The sequence below is a fragment of the Phallusia mammillata genome, chromosome 7, assembly GCF_965637545.1.
Source record: "Phallusia mammillata chromosome 7, kaPhaMamm4.hap1.1, whole genome shotgun sequence".
NCBI classification, from domain to species: Eukaryota; Metazoa; Chordata; class Ascidiacea; order Phlebobranchia; family Ascidiidae; genus Phallusia; species Phallusia mammillata.
The window spans coordinates 11,528,914-11,545,576 of NC_137258.1; the positions used below are offsets into that span (position 1 = coordinate 11,528,914).

A 16,663-nucleotide genomic window follows, 5' to 3' on the forward strand; every position below is an offset into this window, starting at 1 on the left:
TGCAACTTATTTTGAACTTACTATTTGTTTAAAATATGTTTTTTTGTTCTGAACCTACTTTATAATTCTTTCTTTCTTTCATAAAAATTTACTGGGCCACAAAATTTTTGTGCAATGAAAGTAGGCCATGAAAGAAAAAAGGTTGAGAACCACTGTTCTACACAATCTACAGCAAGATAGGCACATTTATAGAACATTTTGACAATTCTCTTTGTTAAAAAACACTACCCTTAATCTGGGTTGGCAGCAGGGACCTAACTAACTCAAACAAAACTACCTATGCAAGTAAGGCAAAACGCAAAACTACAAGGTATAATTCCCATTGGACTTGGGACTTATCAGATAGGTCAAAGGTCAAGCTTAAGGGACACTCCCGAGACTGAACAGATCATTATTTGTTCATTGTTTGATTGTGGTTTTGATTTCAACTAACTAAAATGTGGATATACGGGTAAAATAATACAATAAGACAAGCTACCCTGCACATAAATTACGCTTTGTCGCCTTACATTTAAATACTTGTGTTTGTCATTTTGATAACATTTCGATGGTAAAAGTAAATCGGAAGCGGTGTGTGTATGTTTTCTGTTTTGTGTTCCTAACTTTATCTTCGTTTCATGGCATGCAAGTTTGTTTAGAAAAGGCTCAGTTTTGTTTCTAATCTTTATGATAAGTTTCAGTAGTCAAGTCATGAGTACTGGAACAATACTTCGAACTTTTACAAGCCGAATGGCCACAAGCTATGCCAGGAATCAACTGCTATCCCGACGAATTCAGTTGCATGATGAGCGAACATCAACACTTAAACAAAAACATGTGTAAGTGTATGCTTTTATGGGACGCAATTGTTGCAAAATTTGTTTGAGATGTGGTACTAAGATGTGACATGTTATTTTAATTGAATTATTTACATTTTAAAAATAGTTATGCAGTCAGCATTTTTGTCCTCAGGATTCACTATCCTTTTGCATCAATTTGTCGAGAAATGTCAAACAAAACTGAAAGTATTCCATCTTTTTATGACCGCTATGTTTTTCCTGAACCACCAAGACTTGTTTCAGATGAAGAGCATGATAGTAAGCCACCAATTTATTTTGAAACATTGTTTGCTGCAAAAAAGTTTATTATGTAAAACTGTAGCATATTTTAACATTATTTTTGTTACCATTAAAGTGATTGTTGTGTAATTTAACCATTTCTATTGGTTATGAAAAGCCTGGGGGTGTTTATTGAGCCTGATTGCATTAACTCATTAGTAGGTGTGATTGTCTGTAATAATGTAAAAAAAATCAATGTGTTGGTGTCAGATGTACCAAATTGATGATTTGCCATCTGTCAAACATAAACACAGTTAGTTGACAACTTGACGCAGTCATGCTGTATGTTTGAGTGAGTATTTTTAAACAACTAGCCACATTTTTGTATGTTGTCAATTTAGCAACTTTGTTTGTAAACTCTTTTTGTTTTTAAATGGAATGTGTTTACTTCTTTCTAATTATATCTTCTTTTGTTTCCAGCTGTTATTGAGAAAGTAAATGAATGCATGGCAAATCATGGAAGATTGTTTGCTGTCATTCAAATAGCAAGCAAGCAGTTTAAAGTTACAGATCATGACCTTGTAAGAACTACAGGTTACTTGGATGCTGAAGTTGGTGACAGAATTCGCTTAGAAAAGGTTTTCAAATTTTCGTTTTTCAAATTAAGGTCAGAAATTTAAATTGCATGGAGTTTTTATTTTGTATTTATTCAGATTTTGCTTGTTGGAGGAACTGACTTTACTTTAGTTGGTCGACCAATTATTCGTCGAAGTCTAGTTCGGGTTGAAGCCAGTGTGGTTGAAAAATCTCCAGGTGTTGTCAAAGTTATTCAAAGATTTATCAGGACAGCAAACTTTGAAAAGAAGAAATGTAAGTGCTAACAATTGGTACACATTGACAATGGGCGTGTGTTATGACTTGAGCAAACATGTTTTCTTTATTTGCAGTATATACCCCACTTCATACTGTTCTGAGGATAAATTCAATAGAAGTAAACCCACAGCTGGATAATTGTAATGAAAGTGCTTCAAGTTGACAAAGAAAAAGTCTTGATGAAGTATAAAATGACTCAACATGGCATATTGGCTTGTCTGGACATCAAGCATGTGAAAATTGATTTGTGCAAATGTACAAGATCAATTGTTGACAGTTTTTTTTGCCCTGGTCTCATGACTTTTGTGTTGGATATTTGTCATGAAGTACAAAGTTGCAAGTGAAAGAAAAAACATTTTTGTATTTGTTTGATGTGTTGCAAAACATGTAAATTTATCAATGCTGCTCTCATTTCAAGTCTTAAAATTGTTTTCAATTGGAGTTCATAACACCAATGATTTATTTTATGTTTAGATGTAGAAAATTATTTAAACAATGACTAATGTAATTTTGGATGGTTTAAAAATATTATTTTCTACATTTGCCATTATACTTCTGGCCATCTCCACTGTGCCCTATGTCATTTTATTGCTATGGTAAGTTTTGTTTTTGCGAAATGTCTTTGAGCAAAACTTTTTATTAATATTTTACACATCAAATGCTATTACAGTTGGTCTGTAATTTCCACACCTCTGCCAGCAACCTGGTTTCACACAGTTGAAGATGGCTTGTGGGGATGGTATCAAAGGATGGTGGTGTTTTTCTTTGAGCACTATGCTGGTTGGTTTTCTTTATTAGACTTATGTATCTTTATTGTTTTATTATTTTTGCCCACATATATTAATTTAAATCAGTTAGATTTAGTCCATTATACTTTCGCATGGTTACCTTTAGTATCTGCCAATCATTTAAGAATTCATTGTGCAATGACTGTCAAGTAATTCCAACCTGTTTTTAAGGTGTTGAAATTCACATTGATGGGACCATACCAAGTACAAAAGAAAATGTACTGGTATTAAGTAATCATCAATGTATGGTGGACTGGATTGTGGCAGACTTTCTCGCTGTGAGGTATAAAAGGTTTTTATATATACTTAAGATAACTACATAAAGTTTTCTTCGTATTACAGGCAAAATATGACTGGCAACATGAGATTTGTTTTTAAAAACAGTCTGAAATATTATCCTATCTATGGATTTTCTTTTGGCATCCATGGTGGGGTGTTTGTGAGGCGTGATGGTTTTTACAATAACCACAACATGCAGAGAGTTTTAGATACATTAAAACAAAGGTACTGTATTTTGGAAACATTACATTGGTGCAAGGAAACCCAATTTATTGATATTTTTACAGAAAAGCTGATCTTTACTTTCTTTTGTACCCTGAGGGAACTCGCTTTACTCCACACAAAAAGAGTTTGTTGGATAAAAGCCAGTCATTCGCTGTGAAGTCTGGCCTTGAACCTCTAAATCAGGTTTGCACAAACATTTGATTAGATAGTAATGGCAAAAACTTTGAGCAATTCTCTGTGTAGGTTTTAACACCACGAGTAAAGGCATTTGATTGCACTTTGAACAGTCTTCAGACATATATTCATGCAATATATGACATCACCATTGTTTATGACACCAGGAAAGAAGAATATGATGGTAAGTCAGCAGTATTTATGCTTTGTCAGCACCAAATGAAATATACCTTTTTTTAGGTTATCGCCCACAATCTCCACATGCATTGCAGTTTTTATTTGGAAGATGCAAAAAAGTTTACATTAAATTTGAACGCATCCCTATTAAAGATGTGTTAAGTCAAATTTCTGCATGTGGTGATGATGTTGCTGATGATCAGGCATCGGCTCCAATGAAATGGCTTCACAATCGTTTTGCAATAAAAGATAAACTTCTGGAAGAGTTCTTCAGCAAAAGTGGGCGAAGTATAAGTACTTATCTGCAAGAACATTTTTTGACACCACTGATTCTTTTGTTTTTTCACAGCCTTGTAAATTTCTGTGAGTGAAAAATTTAGTAAGAGCAACATAACAAAGAAAATTTTTGTTACATGCATACCCAATTTGTAAAGCATTTTTATGCAATTAACTGGATAATTTAATAATCCAGAATTGTTTTGTAGCAAATGGTTGCAGTTGGAGATTTCTATGCAGCTAAACAGAATATGTCATTTACTAGATGTACCTTCACTGAATTTTGTAACAGGTAATTCGGGAAGTGAAGGAAACTCCAACCAAGCCAAGAGATGGAGAAGGTCTCGTCTACCTTATTCTGCTACTCTTCCCTCAACAATTTCATTCATCTTGATACATGCAGTGATTTTATATTTCCCCTTTGGAAGGTACATTTATATTGCAACTTCCACAATTGGGGTACTTTTAATGTCTGTTTATGCTCATTTTTGCTTTTAAAATGCAGTTATATGTGTGAAAAGACATAGTTGCTAAATGTTGTTGTGCTAATTAAACGTTGTAGTGGAATTTGTAAATTTTGCACTCAGTACCATGTTGACATTGCAGAATATTTTACAAAGCCACCGTTTTTACACTAACATTTTTAAAGTATACACACTAATTTAGTACCAAGTTTTTACCTGATGTATTCCTTGCTTGGGAAGTGGTAAACAAACCAATGTATGAAATTTTTGTTGAGGCTGAATGTTGCAAGTCACATAAACTCACTGTTGCATGCAATCTAATGTTGTTGTTTTTTTTGTCCTTGATTCACCTCACACAACCATGTCCTATCAATCGTTAGTCTAAAAAGTTGCATTTACCAGAGTTTCATTTTTGAAATGAAATAGTGATGTATAATGTAAATTAATGAAAAATATATGCATATGATGAAATTTATGCTTTGCAGTAGCATTTTTGTGTCATACGTCTGTACATTGAATGAGATTATACACATTGCATGTACATTTTGCCTATTGGTTGTTTTAAACTGTTCACCCTGAATAAATTTATCTACGCAAGAAAGTGATTTGTGCATTTCCTTGGCAAATGTTGATGTTTAAAAATAATAGCACATATTACTGCTGAATAAAAAAAATTAATACATTTTTTTTGTTTTTTAATGCAGCCATGTCTCAATAAACGTAAGTGTAAAATGTTGCATTTACCAAAGTTTATTTATAACAGAGTTAACCTAAAATGCAGGCGAATCTGGTTAATCACATAACCTGTTAAAAAGGATGTGAATGCCAAACCATGGATTATTATTAGCTAGTAGAAATTCGCCTGGTTCATCGCTTAATTCTGTAGAATAGTGCAATAAACTGGAAAGTAGATGTTTTTAATGTTAAGTCACACAGTACATTTTTCTCTCAAAACATAGGGAACATATAGATAATGGGTGGCCAACCTATGACACATGTGCCCAGCATTGCATTAAGGATGACCACAAACAATAAACTAAGCCTACTTACTTTCAGTGATTTTTTTTATTTCGTACAAATACTTTTTTGCAAATTTTCTTTCTTTACAATAATCTGCTTTCGGTGAAAAAAAGTGGTCAAACCAGAGAGGGAATTTTGTACTGCATTTGTTCCGTAATTGTTCAATACATGCATCATACTTGTGTGATCATGAGGTGCCAGACATCTGACCAAGCAGTAAATCACCACCATTTTGCCAGTTTACAACTATGGCATGGTCAAGTCACAGTCTGTATAAAACACAAGTTGTCCAATGTATATTGTTACTAGAAGAAGCCTCTATCTTCTTAATGGATGTCACTTTGTGTCCAAAATAATACAGGTATAGGGAAAAAACATATACATAGAGTATTTTTACTATTCCTGGCTACAAAAGGGAAAAATCATCTCTGTCACTGGAGATGAGCGCCAGAGTAACTTTCACTGGACTATTGGAAATTAGCATCTGTATTAACAACATGTACTGTTTATACAGCATCAGGATCATCACACTAATCTAATGACAAAAAGCTTGGCAGATGGGTGATTTAACATATTTGTCCATATTTGCATGGGATACATGTCAGTGTTTTGATTCATTGGTATGCAAATTCAATAAGATAAAAAGTGTTGTACAAACAGTTGTCTGTTGTTTATGTGTAATTGCAGACCCTGACTAAATGTATGTACATGAGGTGTTGATTTGTAACAAGGGTATTTAATTTTTTAATGGTAATGGTTAAAATCTACAGCACAAAGTATATTTCATAGTGTTGTGGGGCTTGATTGGGTCTTTCCCAGTTGCTGTTCTTAGATCCCCATTTTAAACACAACATTAATACACAAACCATCTTGAACCATCATTGCCATTACATGTATAACGAATAGAAGGCTCTCAGGTGTCAGAGCTATTGCTACTGCTATCACTGCCATAGCCACCAAGCAGTCCAAGTCCAGCAGAAGGTTGGGGATTGGATTCTGACTTGGATTCTTTTTTCTCCTCTGTAGCGACCACTGGCTTTGGCTTCCTCTTTACTATTCCTAGCAAAGACCTTGCTTTCTTTTGTGGGTCCACTTTTTGGGATTTGGCTGGAGGTGCTTCTGTGGTGTCATCCTATAAACACAACAAGCTTAGGTTACTGACAAACCATTTCAATTGATATTACACCATTTCGAATTTGTATTTAATACTACTAAAAATACAGTTTTTGGTTTGGTCAGCATTAATGTATCAGTTGTTTTCGCAAGTTGTAAATTATAAACAAAACCACATTTTTGAACTGCAAAAAAGTTGGTGGTGTTTGTGGTTAATAAATAACAGCTATATTTACATTGGTCAGAATTTCAGATGCCTGTATGGGTCTTTTGTTGTTTGAAGAGGTTTGTCCACTTTCTTCATCACTGTCATCATCCTGCAACCTCCGGATCATTCCATCATCAAAAATTTTCCTGCTCGTAACAACAGAGTCAATCTTGTATACTCAAAGACACATTTAATGTACAATAAACAGCAACACAGGCAGTACACAAAGAAACAACCAAAACTTAATTTACTTGTACCATATTCAACAAATAAACTAGTTTATCACCTTATTTCTTCATCTTCTTCTGCTTTTTCTCTTGCAGCCCGCTCTTCCTGAGTTTCCTGTCTTCGTCTTAACATCTCATCAAAATCTACTCCTAAGTGTCTTTCATTCAAATCCTTAAGTTCTTCTAGCTTTTCCAGCAGTTCCATTTCCCGTTTTGAGTCCCTTGTTCGGATTTCTAACATCTATTATGTATTGGCATAGATCTTATGTGCAAATGCCCAAATAAAATGAGATAAAACCTGGTTTCTGGAAAGCTTAGCTAATAGATACATATAAGCTTAAAGGAAGCCCTTAATGAAATATATACAACTCACCTTCATAGGATTAGATTCATCTTCTTCGCGCTGAGTTTGAATTCGTTTCTCTTCTTTTTCCAGCAGCTTTTCAGCTTCAAAATTTCTTGTTGCTCCATGTTCGATGGCATAGTCCATGTTTTCTGGGTCTGTCTTTTTTAAACATCAATTTTAGTCACAAACAAAGAGATTATTTATACAGACCTCACACAACAACTTATAACTATACATACCTTGAAGGTAATTTCAGCGACACATTTTGTGCATTTAATGTAGAAGCGATATATTCTCAACCCAATATAGTCTTCCCCTTGACAAGTCTCCATCCGTGCATTAAACTTCGTGCCTTTGTAAATATAGTTTCCACATGTTTTGCATCTGTATGAAAAAAAATTTTCATTTTTCAAAGTAACTATAATATAATACACATCTTTTTAGGATTTCATTTTATTACCTCATGTTGAAGGGAGCCATGACACGAATAACATATTGCCTGTCTTTGGCTCTTTTCAATTTTGGAATTTTAGAAGGGTCATAATCAGGAGGATAGTATTTCTGGAAAAAATGAAGTTAGTATGCATTGAAATACAAACTTTTAGGATGAACGGCTATACATTAAAAATCACATGATGTATTTTCCAATTCGAAGCAACTTACATTCAAAACCTTTCTTTCCGACATTTTCTATCAGAATGTATGATCCACTGGAATCACAAATAACACAACTTGAACAATGTAATGGTAAGTCCAAACAGGATTATTGAAAACGTAGTAATATCGTTCAGCGGCTTATGCACCCCTCTTCCTTTCGTCAGTTTTGCCGCAAAACTTTTGCGATGTGATAGAATAGAGCGCAATCGAGCGTAACAATAATAGCAATGCATCAATGAACGCAGCAATGCATGATTCAGCACAAAGAGATCATTGCAAACCGTAGTAAATTTGTAGCGATCACTTTAAAAATTAAGCAAAGTGTTACATCGCCATCGTACATATTATTATGTTTTCTATGTTTCCCGCCAGTAGCCTTAACTCACTTGTATGGCGCAATGTTGTGCAACCTGGTGACATTGTCTGTCACACATTTGGTGCTTATGATGTCACAACCTTGGCATTGTTTTACTGAAGTCCCAACTTGTAAGCGTGACTGCCTCGTGTTTATTAGCGACTGGATGTTATAGAGGCAGCATGCTTTATCTAATTGACCGGTTATGTTTGTTTCTTTGCTAACGAATAGGAAATTTGTGCTAACTGAACTGTTGCCGGTCGTCCAATGTGTAATTTGTGCATTTCTGGCCCACGGATCCCACCGTCGTCAGCCAACTTGCTGTTTGCTGTAAATAACTGTATTTTTCCGGTAAGCCTTGTTGCTTAAAGTCTCGCAGTTCGTTACTAATGTGTTTTGGTGATGTTTATTGAATTTGATGCTGTATTTGCAGAACCTAAAATCTCCTGATCGCTTTGAATGTTACTGTGACTCTGGTCCTATAATAGTTCGGTAAGAGTCAACTGTACTGATAATTTCTCGTCTGTTTCCTTAACTAAATTAGTGCATATTTGCAGAAACCGCATTTGCCTTTGTGCTCGTCTTGCTGCTGAACCCTCGAGCGTCACCTGTGTCCTTAATTGCCTTAATAAAGAATTCGTTATTTTGGCTCTTGGTGCCTTGGAGTTGTTGAGCGCGAGGAAAGGCGCGTTGAGAACCGTTCTAGGAATATAAGCGATCGCCCCTGCTGTGCTGTCAAGGGCGCATAGAGTCACGTCCTCTACCGGTTAAAAGACGGCGCAACACAAAGGGTAGCAATTTTCAGTCGCAAAACACCACATTTCGCTTGAAGCTCGCAGCTCGTCAAAAGACATTTTATATCCACAACAAACTTTTATTCAAAATGCACTGGGTCGAGAAATAAATGACTATAAATTCATCGCAAAGCATGTAACGGGCGTTTTTTGGTTGGAATGCCGTTATATTTTCTCCGTCATGTTTCAAATCAGAATGTACGTTTTTTACTTCACGCTACAGCACTGGCTAACAACCGGAATTTGCTTGTACTACATGTATTCGTTTGCTTACTTGTTTGGATACACAAGTAGATAAATGTTGGTTACGTGCATGTAAAGCATTTGGCAGCAAACAATATTAAAGCTCCCGAAATTATATTTGTTGCATTTGGGGGGACTTAACGGTTGTGCCGAATTTTGCTCAGCAGCCGGTTTGTGACACCACATGGGTTAAATACGTCACAAATAATTTTGCAGATTTTGCCAAATTGTTCATGTCAAAACTATTTTGACATTTATCGCCAAAATATTGATGTTTTGAAATATTTAGGTATGTTGTATGAGTAAGCTGGTTGGGACGAATTTCAACCGTTTTTGGCCCGGAAAATACCTTTACAATAGTGTACTACGGAGTTGAGGATTGAATAAAACAACAATTTACGTAAAGCAGAATCTAGATCTGTAAGTTGGAATTAGTTGTAGCGTAATGATTAGCCAAAATTAAACAATTATCGTTTCGTAGTTGCCCTGGCAAATAGCCTATAGTTACGGCAACTTCGTAAAATTGCACCTAACCGATGTCTTGTGGCTGCGCCATAACTAAACTGCTGGGTATAATTGATGGCAATCCTGCTAAAAATCTGTTTCGTTTTTAGTGCCTATATCGACTCAGTTAAATCCACCACGTGCACCTGGAACAACCCATCGTAGCCTACCATTCAACGAATTATGCCACAAAACTACCAATTAGTTTGAGTTTTTGGCCGATCACATGACCAACATATGGCACATATTTTAACGACTAATTCTTTTTCTGTTATATTTGTTTCCCAATCCCAATTCACGTTGAATTGTTTAAATCAGGATTGACTAAAATCTCCACGACGAAACGACTCCAGTCTTAAAAGTGGAATATATGAGCTTTTTTCCTTCTCCACACTTTACAATCACAAATTTACAAAATACGTTTGCGCGGCAAATGCTGTGTTACAATTTTGTAAGATTATCAGATAAAGATATTTTCCCACCAAAATAACGTTTTAACCCCAGGGCCAGAGCACTTTTAGTAACCCGCAGCCGACGTGACGTCACAACGGAACTGCGTCACTTTGGATGCCTAAGGCGGTCATGTTATTTTGGCGCTTAAAACTGATTTAAGTTACAAGCAGATCAACACTGCAAGGGTTGCAAGATGTCGAAGCGATTATTCTCCATTATTGCGTCATTAATTACGATAGGAATGGGGTTTGTGATCGCTGGAGTGGTGGCCCCATGCATGGTTAAGGTAAGTTTGGTTGTGAAAATCTATATTTTACGATAAAATATCAATAACAGCAGTGTGGAGAACATTTTAGCGTTGCTGGTTCAGGTGTGGTATTCAAGATATAACGCAACATAAGTCTCATATCTTACTTTCAGGTTACATTTAACAATAATGCGCTCTTCTATCCTGAGCAGTTTGCTGATCGATACTATATTACCCTTGAAACGCATGGTGAATACATTTTTATGCTTTTACCTTGAATCATTTAGCTTCATGATTTCCAAAAATGTGCCAACACGTGTAATCAATATTGTAACCTGATATTTGTAGGCTTGTCTGAGTGAAAAACTTCACCAACCCCCACCACCGCCACCGGGGTTTGGGCCTTTCAAGCGACGAGAAAGAGCAGAGAAGAATGTTGTTAAAACGGATGACAAGAAAGAGTTCATGTGCATGCAGCAGGGCTTGTTTTTTATCGGAGTGGAAGAGAATGCAGATATGACGTACATTGTCACGCCACGTAAGTGTTACCCGGCTTTCGGAAGACCAAAAGTTAATAGAACACGCACTTTGTCAGTTTCGTTTTCAATGATAAACTGGCCTGTGTAAAGCAAAAAACTTAAGTATGACATATGGCTCCGTATATTTATTTCACGCTTAACCTAAGACATTTACATGTGGTTGTACACAGTTGAAAAACGTTCGAAACAAATCCGCGTGGTGGCAGGCTTGCTGTTGATTGGTGGTGTAGGCGCTTTGTTCGCCGAATTAATATTTATCGTTGGAGCTTGTCATTCTGTCGAAAGGGATCCGAAGACAAACCAAATTACGATGAAGAGAGGAATTGTTGGAACAGTCATTCTCGCCGTCAGTTGTAAGTATACAGAAAACAAACAGACACACCTGTGGTAGAAATTTTGGTTTAAGAGTCGTTTACAATTCTACAATGCTCAACGTATAAATAAAGAAATCCTGCGGCGTGTTGCAGTAATTAGTTTATCCTATGAACTATACTCACATGAGATCGCATTTGTTTCAGTTGTACTTCTGTTGAGCGGCCTTTCGATGTACACCACTCTCAAGGTTCGAGCAATCCAAAGCGGGCGCGATTTCCTTCTTGATGTGGGCAGTGCTCTTGCTGGTATAGACAGGGATACGGCAGAAGACTTTTTAACTCCCAACTTGCCGCCAGGTTTTGAGTTCGGAAGTGCGGGCATTATTCCAATCACAACCGATCCACCCGTCAATGTCACCGATCTTCCCACAACTACAGACGAATATTCAAACAAAAACATTTCTGAACTGTTAGACCTCTTGTTACCTGAAATCGGAGATCTGCTTTTAGCTGACGTTGGAAGTCCTTGGTTTCCAACGCCATTAGGTGAAAACGACGTATTAGTGTCGGTTGGTGGACCTGTGGGAAGAGTCAAAAGATCAGCACGAAAAATGCGCAACTTTCCGGGAATGATGAAGCTATACCGGTTTGTTATGTCACGATCGAGTCTAGAGCCGACATTTGGATACTCGTTTCATTTGTCCTGGATTGGAATGTCAATACTCTTCATTGCTTTATCTTGTGGAACTTATTACCGTATCAAGCAAGGGTATATTGCCAGAATGGCGTTAAGCAATGTTTGATACCGGCGCCTGAACCAAGCAAAACCATAGTACGACTGTTTGAACCATGCGTAGTGTGTCCAGTGTTTTTTTAAGGTGTTTTGGGGGACCGAAACGGTCCCCCAAATTTCTCCAGCGGTTTCCCAAAATTTGGGAAAAAGCAAATATGGCTATTTTTTGGTATTTAAATGAAACACTTGCGGTCTCTTAAAACTACTTAGCGGTCACCCAAACCAAACCTTAAAAAAAAACTGAGTGTGTCCATGTGTACAGAAACATGTATAGGTTGTAGCGGGTATAGTTGATACCATTTGTGAACAGTGCTTTCTATTTTTATGTGATTATGTTTTCTATCAATAAATTTCTATCCCGTATTGGCAGTGTAAAAACCAAATATGTAACATAGGTCGTTCTCTACAAAACGTAAACATAACCCACGCGTTACGATAGAAGACACTCGAGCACAAATATACTCTTTGTGAAACAGTCACAAAAGTGCGTAAAACAACATTATTAACAAAAAAGTAAAAAAATAAAAATTTATTAAACAAAATACAAAGAACTAAAAATCGTATCACTTTTCCACAATATTGAAAAAAATATTGAAGCACTTATCACACAAAGTAAAAGGTAAATTTCGGTTCACAAAACCGCTTGCATTTGTTTTTTCACATATTGTAGCACGGTGGAAGAGGCGAGCATCAAATCCTGTGCAGTTGCGTTACGAATTGCCAACAAGTATCCGTTCACTTCCCGCAAAATCTGCAACGACTGCAAAAAATGCAACGTTTAGACAAAGGAGAATAGATAACAACCAACTAGAATTTCTGTACACTTTCATTACTTCTAGTCGGTTGTTGTTAACGCTTTTCAGGAAAACACAAAATACAGCCTGTTAGGAACTGTTTGTGTTTGTACGTTAGGTCCTATTTTACAAAACACTCTTAAGCCGTTAAATATATTTTATTCTACTGTGAGTAAGACAAACATATTAGGCGCCAGTAAAATGAACGCGGGGTTCGAGGTTCAAAAACATTTTCTGTATATAAGCAGCGTTCAAGCTCTCTTATGCCTATTTTATCCCCGACAAAAAACATTTTTTGCGCGGGTTATTACAATTCCATCGGATGCCCGCGGCAATGTCACCTCGAACCCGGAATCAAATTCCACCTTACAACCTGCTACTTATATCAGCCACGAACCTCTCTGTCAAATTTCACAAACAGCGCGTTCGAATTCGGGTCTTTGAACGCAACGATGTCCATCTTTGATCTGAGTAAAAACGCAAAGGAAGCTCCGGCTAGAGAAGAACCTTGGGAGATGATCTCGTTCATCTTCCACCTGACAATGCAGCTTCTTTAGACCTTTTCTTCTTGTATTATCACTTACAAGTTAGGACGTTTAAACACGTTACTCGCCACGTTTTGTATTGTCACAGAGGTTTATGTCCTTCCGCACATTGCATAACAAAGTGTGTTTTACGATGCTCAAACCGAAACTTTGTTGAGCAAACGTCCACACTTTAACTACTCGACAGATTAACAACCGTATCAGGTGAGAACACTCGGCACGGAGTACATAATTACTCCAACAACTTAAGGCATTGACCAAGTATTTTAGCTGAACACTGAACACAAGATTGAAACTCTTTCAGGATTTTATACATAATATTCCAATCTTATGCATAATAATCATTTTGGTTTACTACCATGCGTAGCCAAATTTACATCTTTGTGATTTACTCAGTGGCGATAAAGCGTCGACATACAGCCACCACCTCGTCAACTGTATAATTGTGGACAAAGCATTCAAAAATCTCTAAATACACATAAATCTCTCGAAAAGTGAAGTAAAATAAAGGCTTACTTAAATTGAACAATCATTTTCTCGACCAGTGCTTGATCCATAGCCGAAGAAATTTGTGCGCCTTCCTCTGTGGCTTCCACACCGAAACTCATTACTGACTCGATCGCGGAATTTAGACATCGCAAGTAATCAATCTACAAGAGTAAATGTAGCACCTTAACTTATTAGTGAAAAATGATAACATAAAGTCATCATAACAAATAGTTCGTAAGTCTATCTAATTGCGTTTCTACCAATTCAAATAAATACTACAAATTAACTTCAAATGTTTGCTTAACATTTAGCAATCACACAATCGTACAGTTTTCCAAGATGCCCAGTATGGTACCTGTCCTGGTATTCCGCTGTGATACCTCCAACAAAACGCCAACAGTGAGTTGGTGTCTGATTGGCCAGCCTGCGAACCAATCACAGTCCTCCGTTTGGTAGCGACGCCTTCAGCTAAAAGGTGCTGTGCGCGTGTAACCAAGTGAGTTACCAAAGCCGGCCAGTCACGTGATCGCCAGTACCGCACAGTTGCGACATCTTGCGGAAGTGCTGCGATGGGAATTTGTTTGACGCAATATCGTGCGTCAGCTGGATGCAAAAAAACAATGGAGGAGCGGAAATCTTCTATGCCCTCGGGAAGACGGAAAAGAGTAGCGACCCTGCGGACCAAAGGTTCCATTAAAATAACCAAGAAAATTAAAAACCACTCCATACAGTCAGGAGTAAGCGAAATTGACAAGTTAAAATTAGTCCCCTCTTGAGAGTAAAACTGACCTTTCATTGGTCTCGGTAACATAATAGGCAAGTATACGTTTTTTGATGAGGATATATCTCCAATCGAGCGGATAGTACAACTCTACGTGGATGGGGTGGTTCCCATCAATCGCTGCGCTGAACTCACTCTCAAATCTGTAAAATGTAATGTTAAATTGGAAAATGAATTGTTAAATTGGAATCATGCAGAAAAGGTTGGTTTTGACTTTCCATTCAGGTCACCTTTTCTGGGGTAAGAACTCACCACTCCAACCTATACTTGTTTTAAATGACTTTGCAGCACAAAGTATTCTTTACAGTTTATAATAATAATCTTGTTTTGGGTGTAAACTGGTAGCAACGTGTGGGGTGTCTTCAAATGTTTATCGTTCAGTTTTAGTGACCACTGGCATTTATGGAGAGACGTTTACTCTCTTACCTTGTGGCTGCACTTGAAGTTAGATTGTTGAGTTTCATTACGATGCCACCGAAACGAGCTTGATGGGGCAAAATTCCTTTGCTTCGTAAATCACGTAGATGTGTCAAAACTAAAGTAAAAAATGATAAGTAGGCTGCAGACACTGCACACTTTTTGGGGTTGTAAGGTCTCATAAGCTGGTAAAAAGAAATAGGCTGTATCGGTGAGTGTGGCCAACGACACTCAAGTTTGTTGGGAAATAAAAAAAGATCTTGAGAACAATTAATACATTTAGTTTTTGCAACATGTATCAATTAGTAATTTTTGACAATTATTGACAATTACCTATATTGGCCAGCACATTGGCAGCGTGATGCGTCTTGTCGCTAGGCCCCCTTACAAAACAATGTTCATCCACATCTACAGACTTCAGGTATGGGGAAACTGTTCCGAAGTGAATAGTTGGTGGAAGTAGACCTCCACAAGAAGCGACCTGCACATGGCTAGCTTAATTTTCAACTACTTTCATAGTTTATTCCAGTAGTCGGATTTTCAAGTGATGATCGATTTCACCGAAATTAAATTTAACTTAGAACACCATGTGTCTTTGCCTCTGTACCATGTCTTTATGTTTGTGTAGTTTTAGCCAAAACTTGTGGTTTCATATATATGGCGCTACGTGTACACAAACTAATCTTCATCCAGTGAACACAACAATACAAGTTTGTTTATTTGGGGTCTACCTGCATTGGTCCCACTTGTATGGGTTGACCTGATACCGCCTCACCTGGCGGAGTTAAGACAACTTTACTTGCAATTTCAAATGATTGTCGATATCCAAGTGGACCAAGAAGAGTTAAGGACGCTTCTGAATAAAACAAATAGACTTCAGCAACAAAATAAACATGTATTTTTTGTTGTTTTTAACTTAACACCAATAAAAAAGCAACAAAATAAAGCAAATATTTTGGCAAGCGTAGTTAATTTAAAGATTAATGTAACAATGCTATGTTTTTTGCCAACAACGTGTACCGTATTTAAAAAATATAGGTAATTAAGTTAAAAACACTTTTATTTTCAACTAACTTAGTGCAAATGCGTTGGATCCTGTAACAGTCATCAATTCCTTGGAACCTTCCAATGCAACAATTTTCCTCTGCACCATTCGCTTTACAGATGTCGCATCTGCCTCGAAGAATGACTGCACACTAAACGTGAATCAAAATTGCGACGTATGACCACACATGCATACTTAAAAAAACCTAATAAGTTTCAAAGCAAGTTCACAACCAACCGGGAAGTATTTTGACAAAAAAAACAAAAACAATAGATTTAAGAACAGAGTGACCCGACGTTTTTTCCAAACATGCTTTTTAACAACCAACCGTTCAGTATTTCACCAAAACCGTCTATTAAGTTGACAAACCAAATGAAAAAGAATAAAAATGCCTCTTCCTGTCCAACACGCCCGTTGTACATAAACAATATATATAGTGTTTATGTATTTTATATCACGACACAAAATTGTGTTTTTATTGTATTT

At 36.8% G+C, this 16,663-nt stretch overlaps 5 protein-coding genes and 1 long non-coding RNA gene across 10 annotated transcripts in view; 4 read left to right on the forward strand and 2 right to left on the reverse strand.

Annotated features, from left to right (window-relative positions):
* Window positions 1-548: 548 nt before the first annotated feature.
* LOC145238589 (large ribosomal subunit protein bL21m-like) lies at window positions 549-2,385 on the forward strand. Its single transcript, XM_080101806.1, has 5 exons — window positions 549-818; window positions 952-1,076; window positions 1,518-1,675; window positions 1,751-1,907; window positions 1,985-2,385. The coding sequence occupies exons 1-5, from the start codon at window positions 667-669 to the stop codon at window positions 2,071-2,073; spliced, it is 681 nt and encodes a 226-aa protein (XP_079957932.1). The 5' UTR covers window positions 549-666; the 3' UTR covers window positions 2,074-2,385.
* Window positions 2,386-2,396: 11 nt separating this feature from the next.
* On the forward strand, window positions 2,397-4,975 carry LOC145238586 (1-acyl-sn-glycerol-3-phosphate acyltransferase epsilon-like). Of its 2 annotated transcripts, none has more exons than XM_080101801.1 (8): window positions 2,397-2,506; window positions 2,581-2,690; window positions 2,870-2,981; window positions 3,041-3,202; window positions 3,265-3,385; window positions 3,446-3,560; window positions 3,617-3,847; window positions 4,122-4,975. In XM_080101801.1, the coding sequence occupies exons 1-8, from the start codon at window positions 2,406-2,408 to the stop codon at window positions 4,325-4,327; spliced, it is 1,158 nt and encodes a 385-aa protein (XP_079957927.1). In that variant the 5' UTR covers window positions 2,397-2,405; the 3' UTR covers window positions 4,328-4,975. The 2 variants fall into 2 exon arrangements, with proteins under 2 accessions (XP_079957927.1, XP_079957928.1); XM_080101802.1 differs by having other exon boundaries at window positions 3,617-3,832.
* A 430-nt stretch (window positions 4,976-5,405) lies between these two features.
* Window positions 5,406-8,156, reverse strand: LOC145238588 (splicing factor YJU2-like). Its single transcript, XM_080101805.1, has 7 exons — window positions 7,871-8,156; window positions 7,668-7,768; window positions 7,447-7,591; window positions 7,235-7,366; window positions 6,921-7,102; window positions 6,663-6,780; window positions 5,406-6,445 (listed from the first exon to the last, which is right to left on the reverse strand). Exons 1-7 carry the CDS (start codon window positions 7,892-7,894, stop codon window positions 6,227-6,229), a joined length of 921 nt encoding a protein of 306 aa, XP_079957931.1. The 5' UTR covers window positions 7,895-8,156; the 3' UTR covers window positions 5,406-6,226.
* A 30-nt stretch (window positions 8,157-8,186) lies between these two features.
* LOC145238591 (uncharacterized) lies at window positions 8,187-9,371 on the forward strand. Its single transcript, XR_013862148.1, has 3 exons — window positions 8,187-8,570; window positions 8,653-8,711; window positions 8,777-9,371. It is a non-coding gene; the product is annotated as an uncharacterized LOC145238591 (long non-coding RNA).
* A 994-nt stretch (window positions 9,372-10,365) lies between these two features.
* On the forward strand, window positions 10,366-12,469 carry LOC145238587 (uncharacterized). Its single transcript, XM_080101804.1, has 4 exons — window positions 10,366-10,499; window positions 10,809-10,998; window positions 11,170-11,352; window positions 11,518-12,469. The coding sequence occupies exons 1-4, from the start codon at window positions 10,407-10,409 to the stop codon at window positions 12,114-12,116; spliced, it is 1,065 nt and encodes a 354-aa protein (XP_079957930.1). The 5' UTR covers window positions 10,366-10,406; the 3' UTR covers window positions 12,117-12,469.
* Window positions 12,470-12,620: 151 nt separating this feature from the next.
* LOC145238583 (uncharacterized) overlaps window positions 12,621-16,663 on the reverse strand; it is a 37,111-nt gene continuing 33,068 nt past the window's right edge. For all 4 annotated transcript variants that reach the window (XM_080101795.1, XM_080101796.1, XM_080101798.1 and 1 more), the window contains 9 exons: window positions 16,207-16,328; window positions 15,864-15,988; window positions 15,466-15,613; window positions 15,142-15,250; window positions 14,724-14,858; window positions 14,290-14,608; window positions 13,962-14,095; window positions 13,298-13,436; window positions 12,621-12,866 (listed from right to left, as the gene is read on the reverse strand). In XM_080101795.1, the coding sequence (XP_079957921.1) occupies window positions 12,738-12,866; window positions 13,298-13,436; window positions 13,962-14,095; window positions 14,290-14,608; window positions 14,724-14,858; window positions 15,142-15,250; window positions 15,466-15,613; window positions 15,864-15,988; window positions 16,207-16,328 (1,360 nt within the window). In that variant the 3' untranslated portion in view covers window positions 12,621-12,737. The remainder of the gene's footprint in view (window positions 12,867-13,297; window positions 13,437-13,961; window positions 14,096-14,289; window positions 14,609-14,723; window positions 14,859-15,141; window positions 15,251-15,465; window positions 15,614-15,863; window positions 15,989-16,206; window positions 16,329-16,663) is intronic.

Excerpts from the sequence above, each read along its gene's own strand:
- LOC145238586 (XM_080101801.1), top strand. The coding sequence starts at position 2,406 with ATGACTAATGTAATTTTGGATGGTTTAAAAATATTATTTTCTACATTT. Across the intron at positions 2,507-2,580 it reads TATGTCATTTTATTGCTATG|TTGGTCTGTAATTTCCACAC; the intron begins GTAAGTTTTGTT and ends ATGCTATTACAG. Across the intron at positions 2,982-3,040 it reads GCAGACTTTCTCGCTGTGAG|GCAAAATATGACTGGCAACA; the intron begins GTATAAAAGGTT and ends TTCGTATTACAG.
- LOC145238588 (XM_080101805.1), bottom strand. The coding sequence starts at position 7,894 with ATGTCGGAAAGAAAGGTTTTGAAT. Across the intron at positions 7,769-7,870 it reads CGGAAAGAAAGGTTTTGAAT|AAATACTATCCTCCTGATTA; the intron begins GTAAGTTGCTTC and ends CATTTTTTCCAG. Across the intron at positions 7,367-7,446 it reads TCGCTGAAATTACCTTCAAG|ACAGACCCAGAAAACATGGA; the intron begins GTATGTATAGTT and ends TGTTTAAAAAAG.
- LOC145238589 (XM_080101806.1), top strand. The coding sequence starts at position 667 with ATGATAAGTTTCAGTAGTCAAGTCATGAGTACTGGAACAATACTTCGA. Across the intron at positions 1,676-1,750 it reads ACAGAATTCGCTTAGAAAAG|ATTTTGCTTGTTGGAGGAAC; the intron begins GTTTTCAAATTT and ends GTATTTATTCAG. Across the intron at positions 1,908-1,984 it reads AAACTTTGAAAAGAAGAAAT|TATATACCCCACTTCATACT; the intron begins GTAAGTGCTAAC and ends CTTTATTTGCAG.
- LOC145238587 (XM_080101804.1), top strand. The coding sequence starts at position 10,407 with ATGTCGAAGCGATTATTCTCCATTATTGCGTCATTAATTACGATAGGA. Across the intron at positions 10,500-10,808 it reads TGGCCCCATGCATGGTTAAG|GCTTGTCTGAGTGAAAAACT; the intron begins GTAAGTTTGGTT and ends TGATATTTGTAG. Across the intron at positions 11,353-11,517 it reads AGTCATTCTCGCCGTCAGTT|TTGTACTTCTGTTGAGCGGC; the intron begins GTAAGTATACAG and ends CATTTGTTTCAG.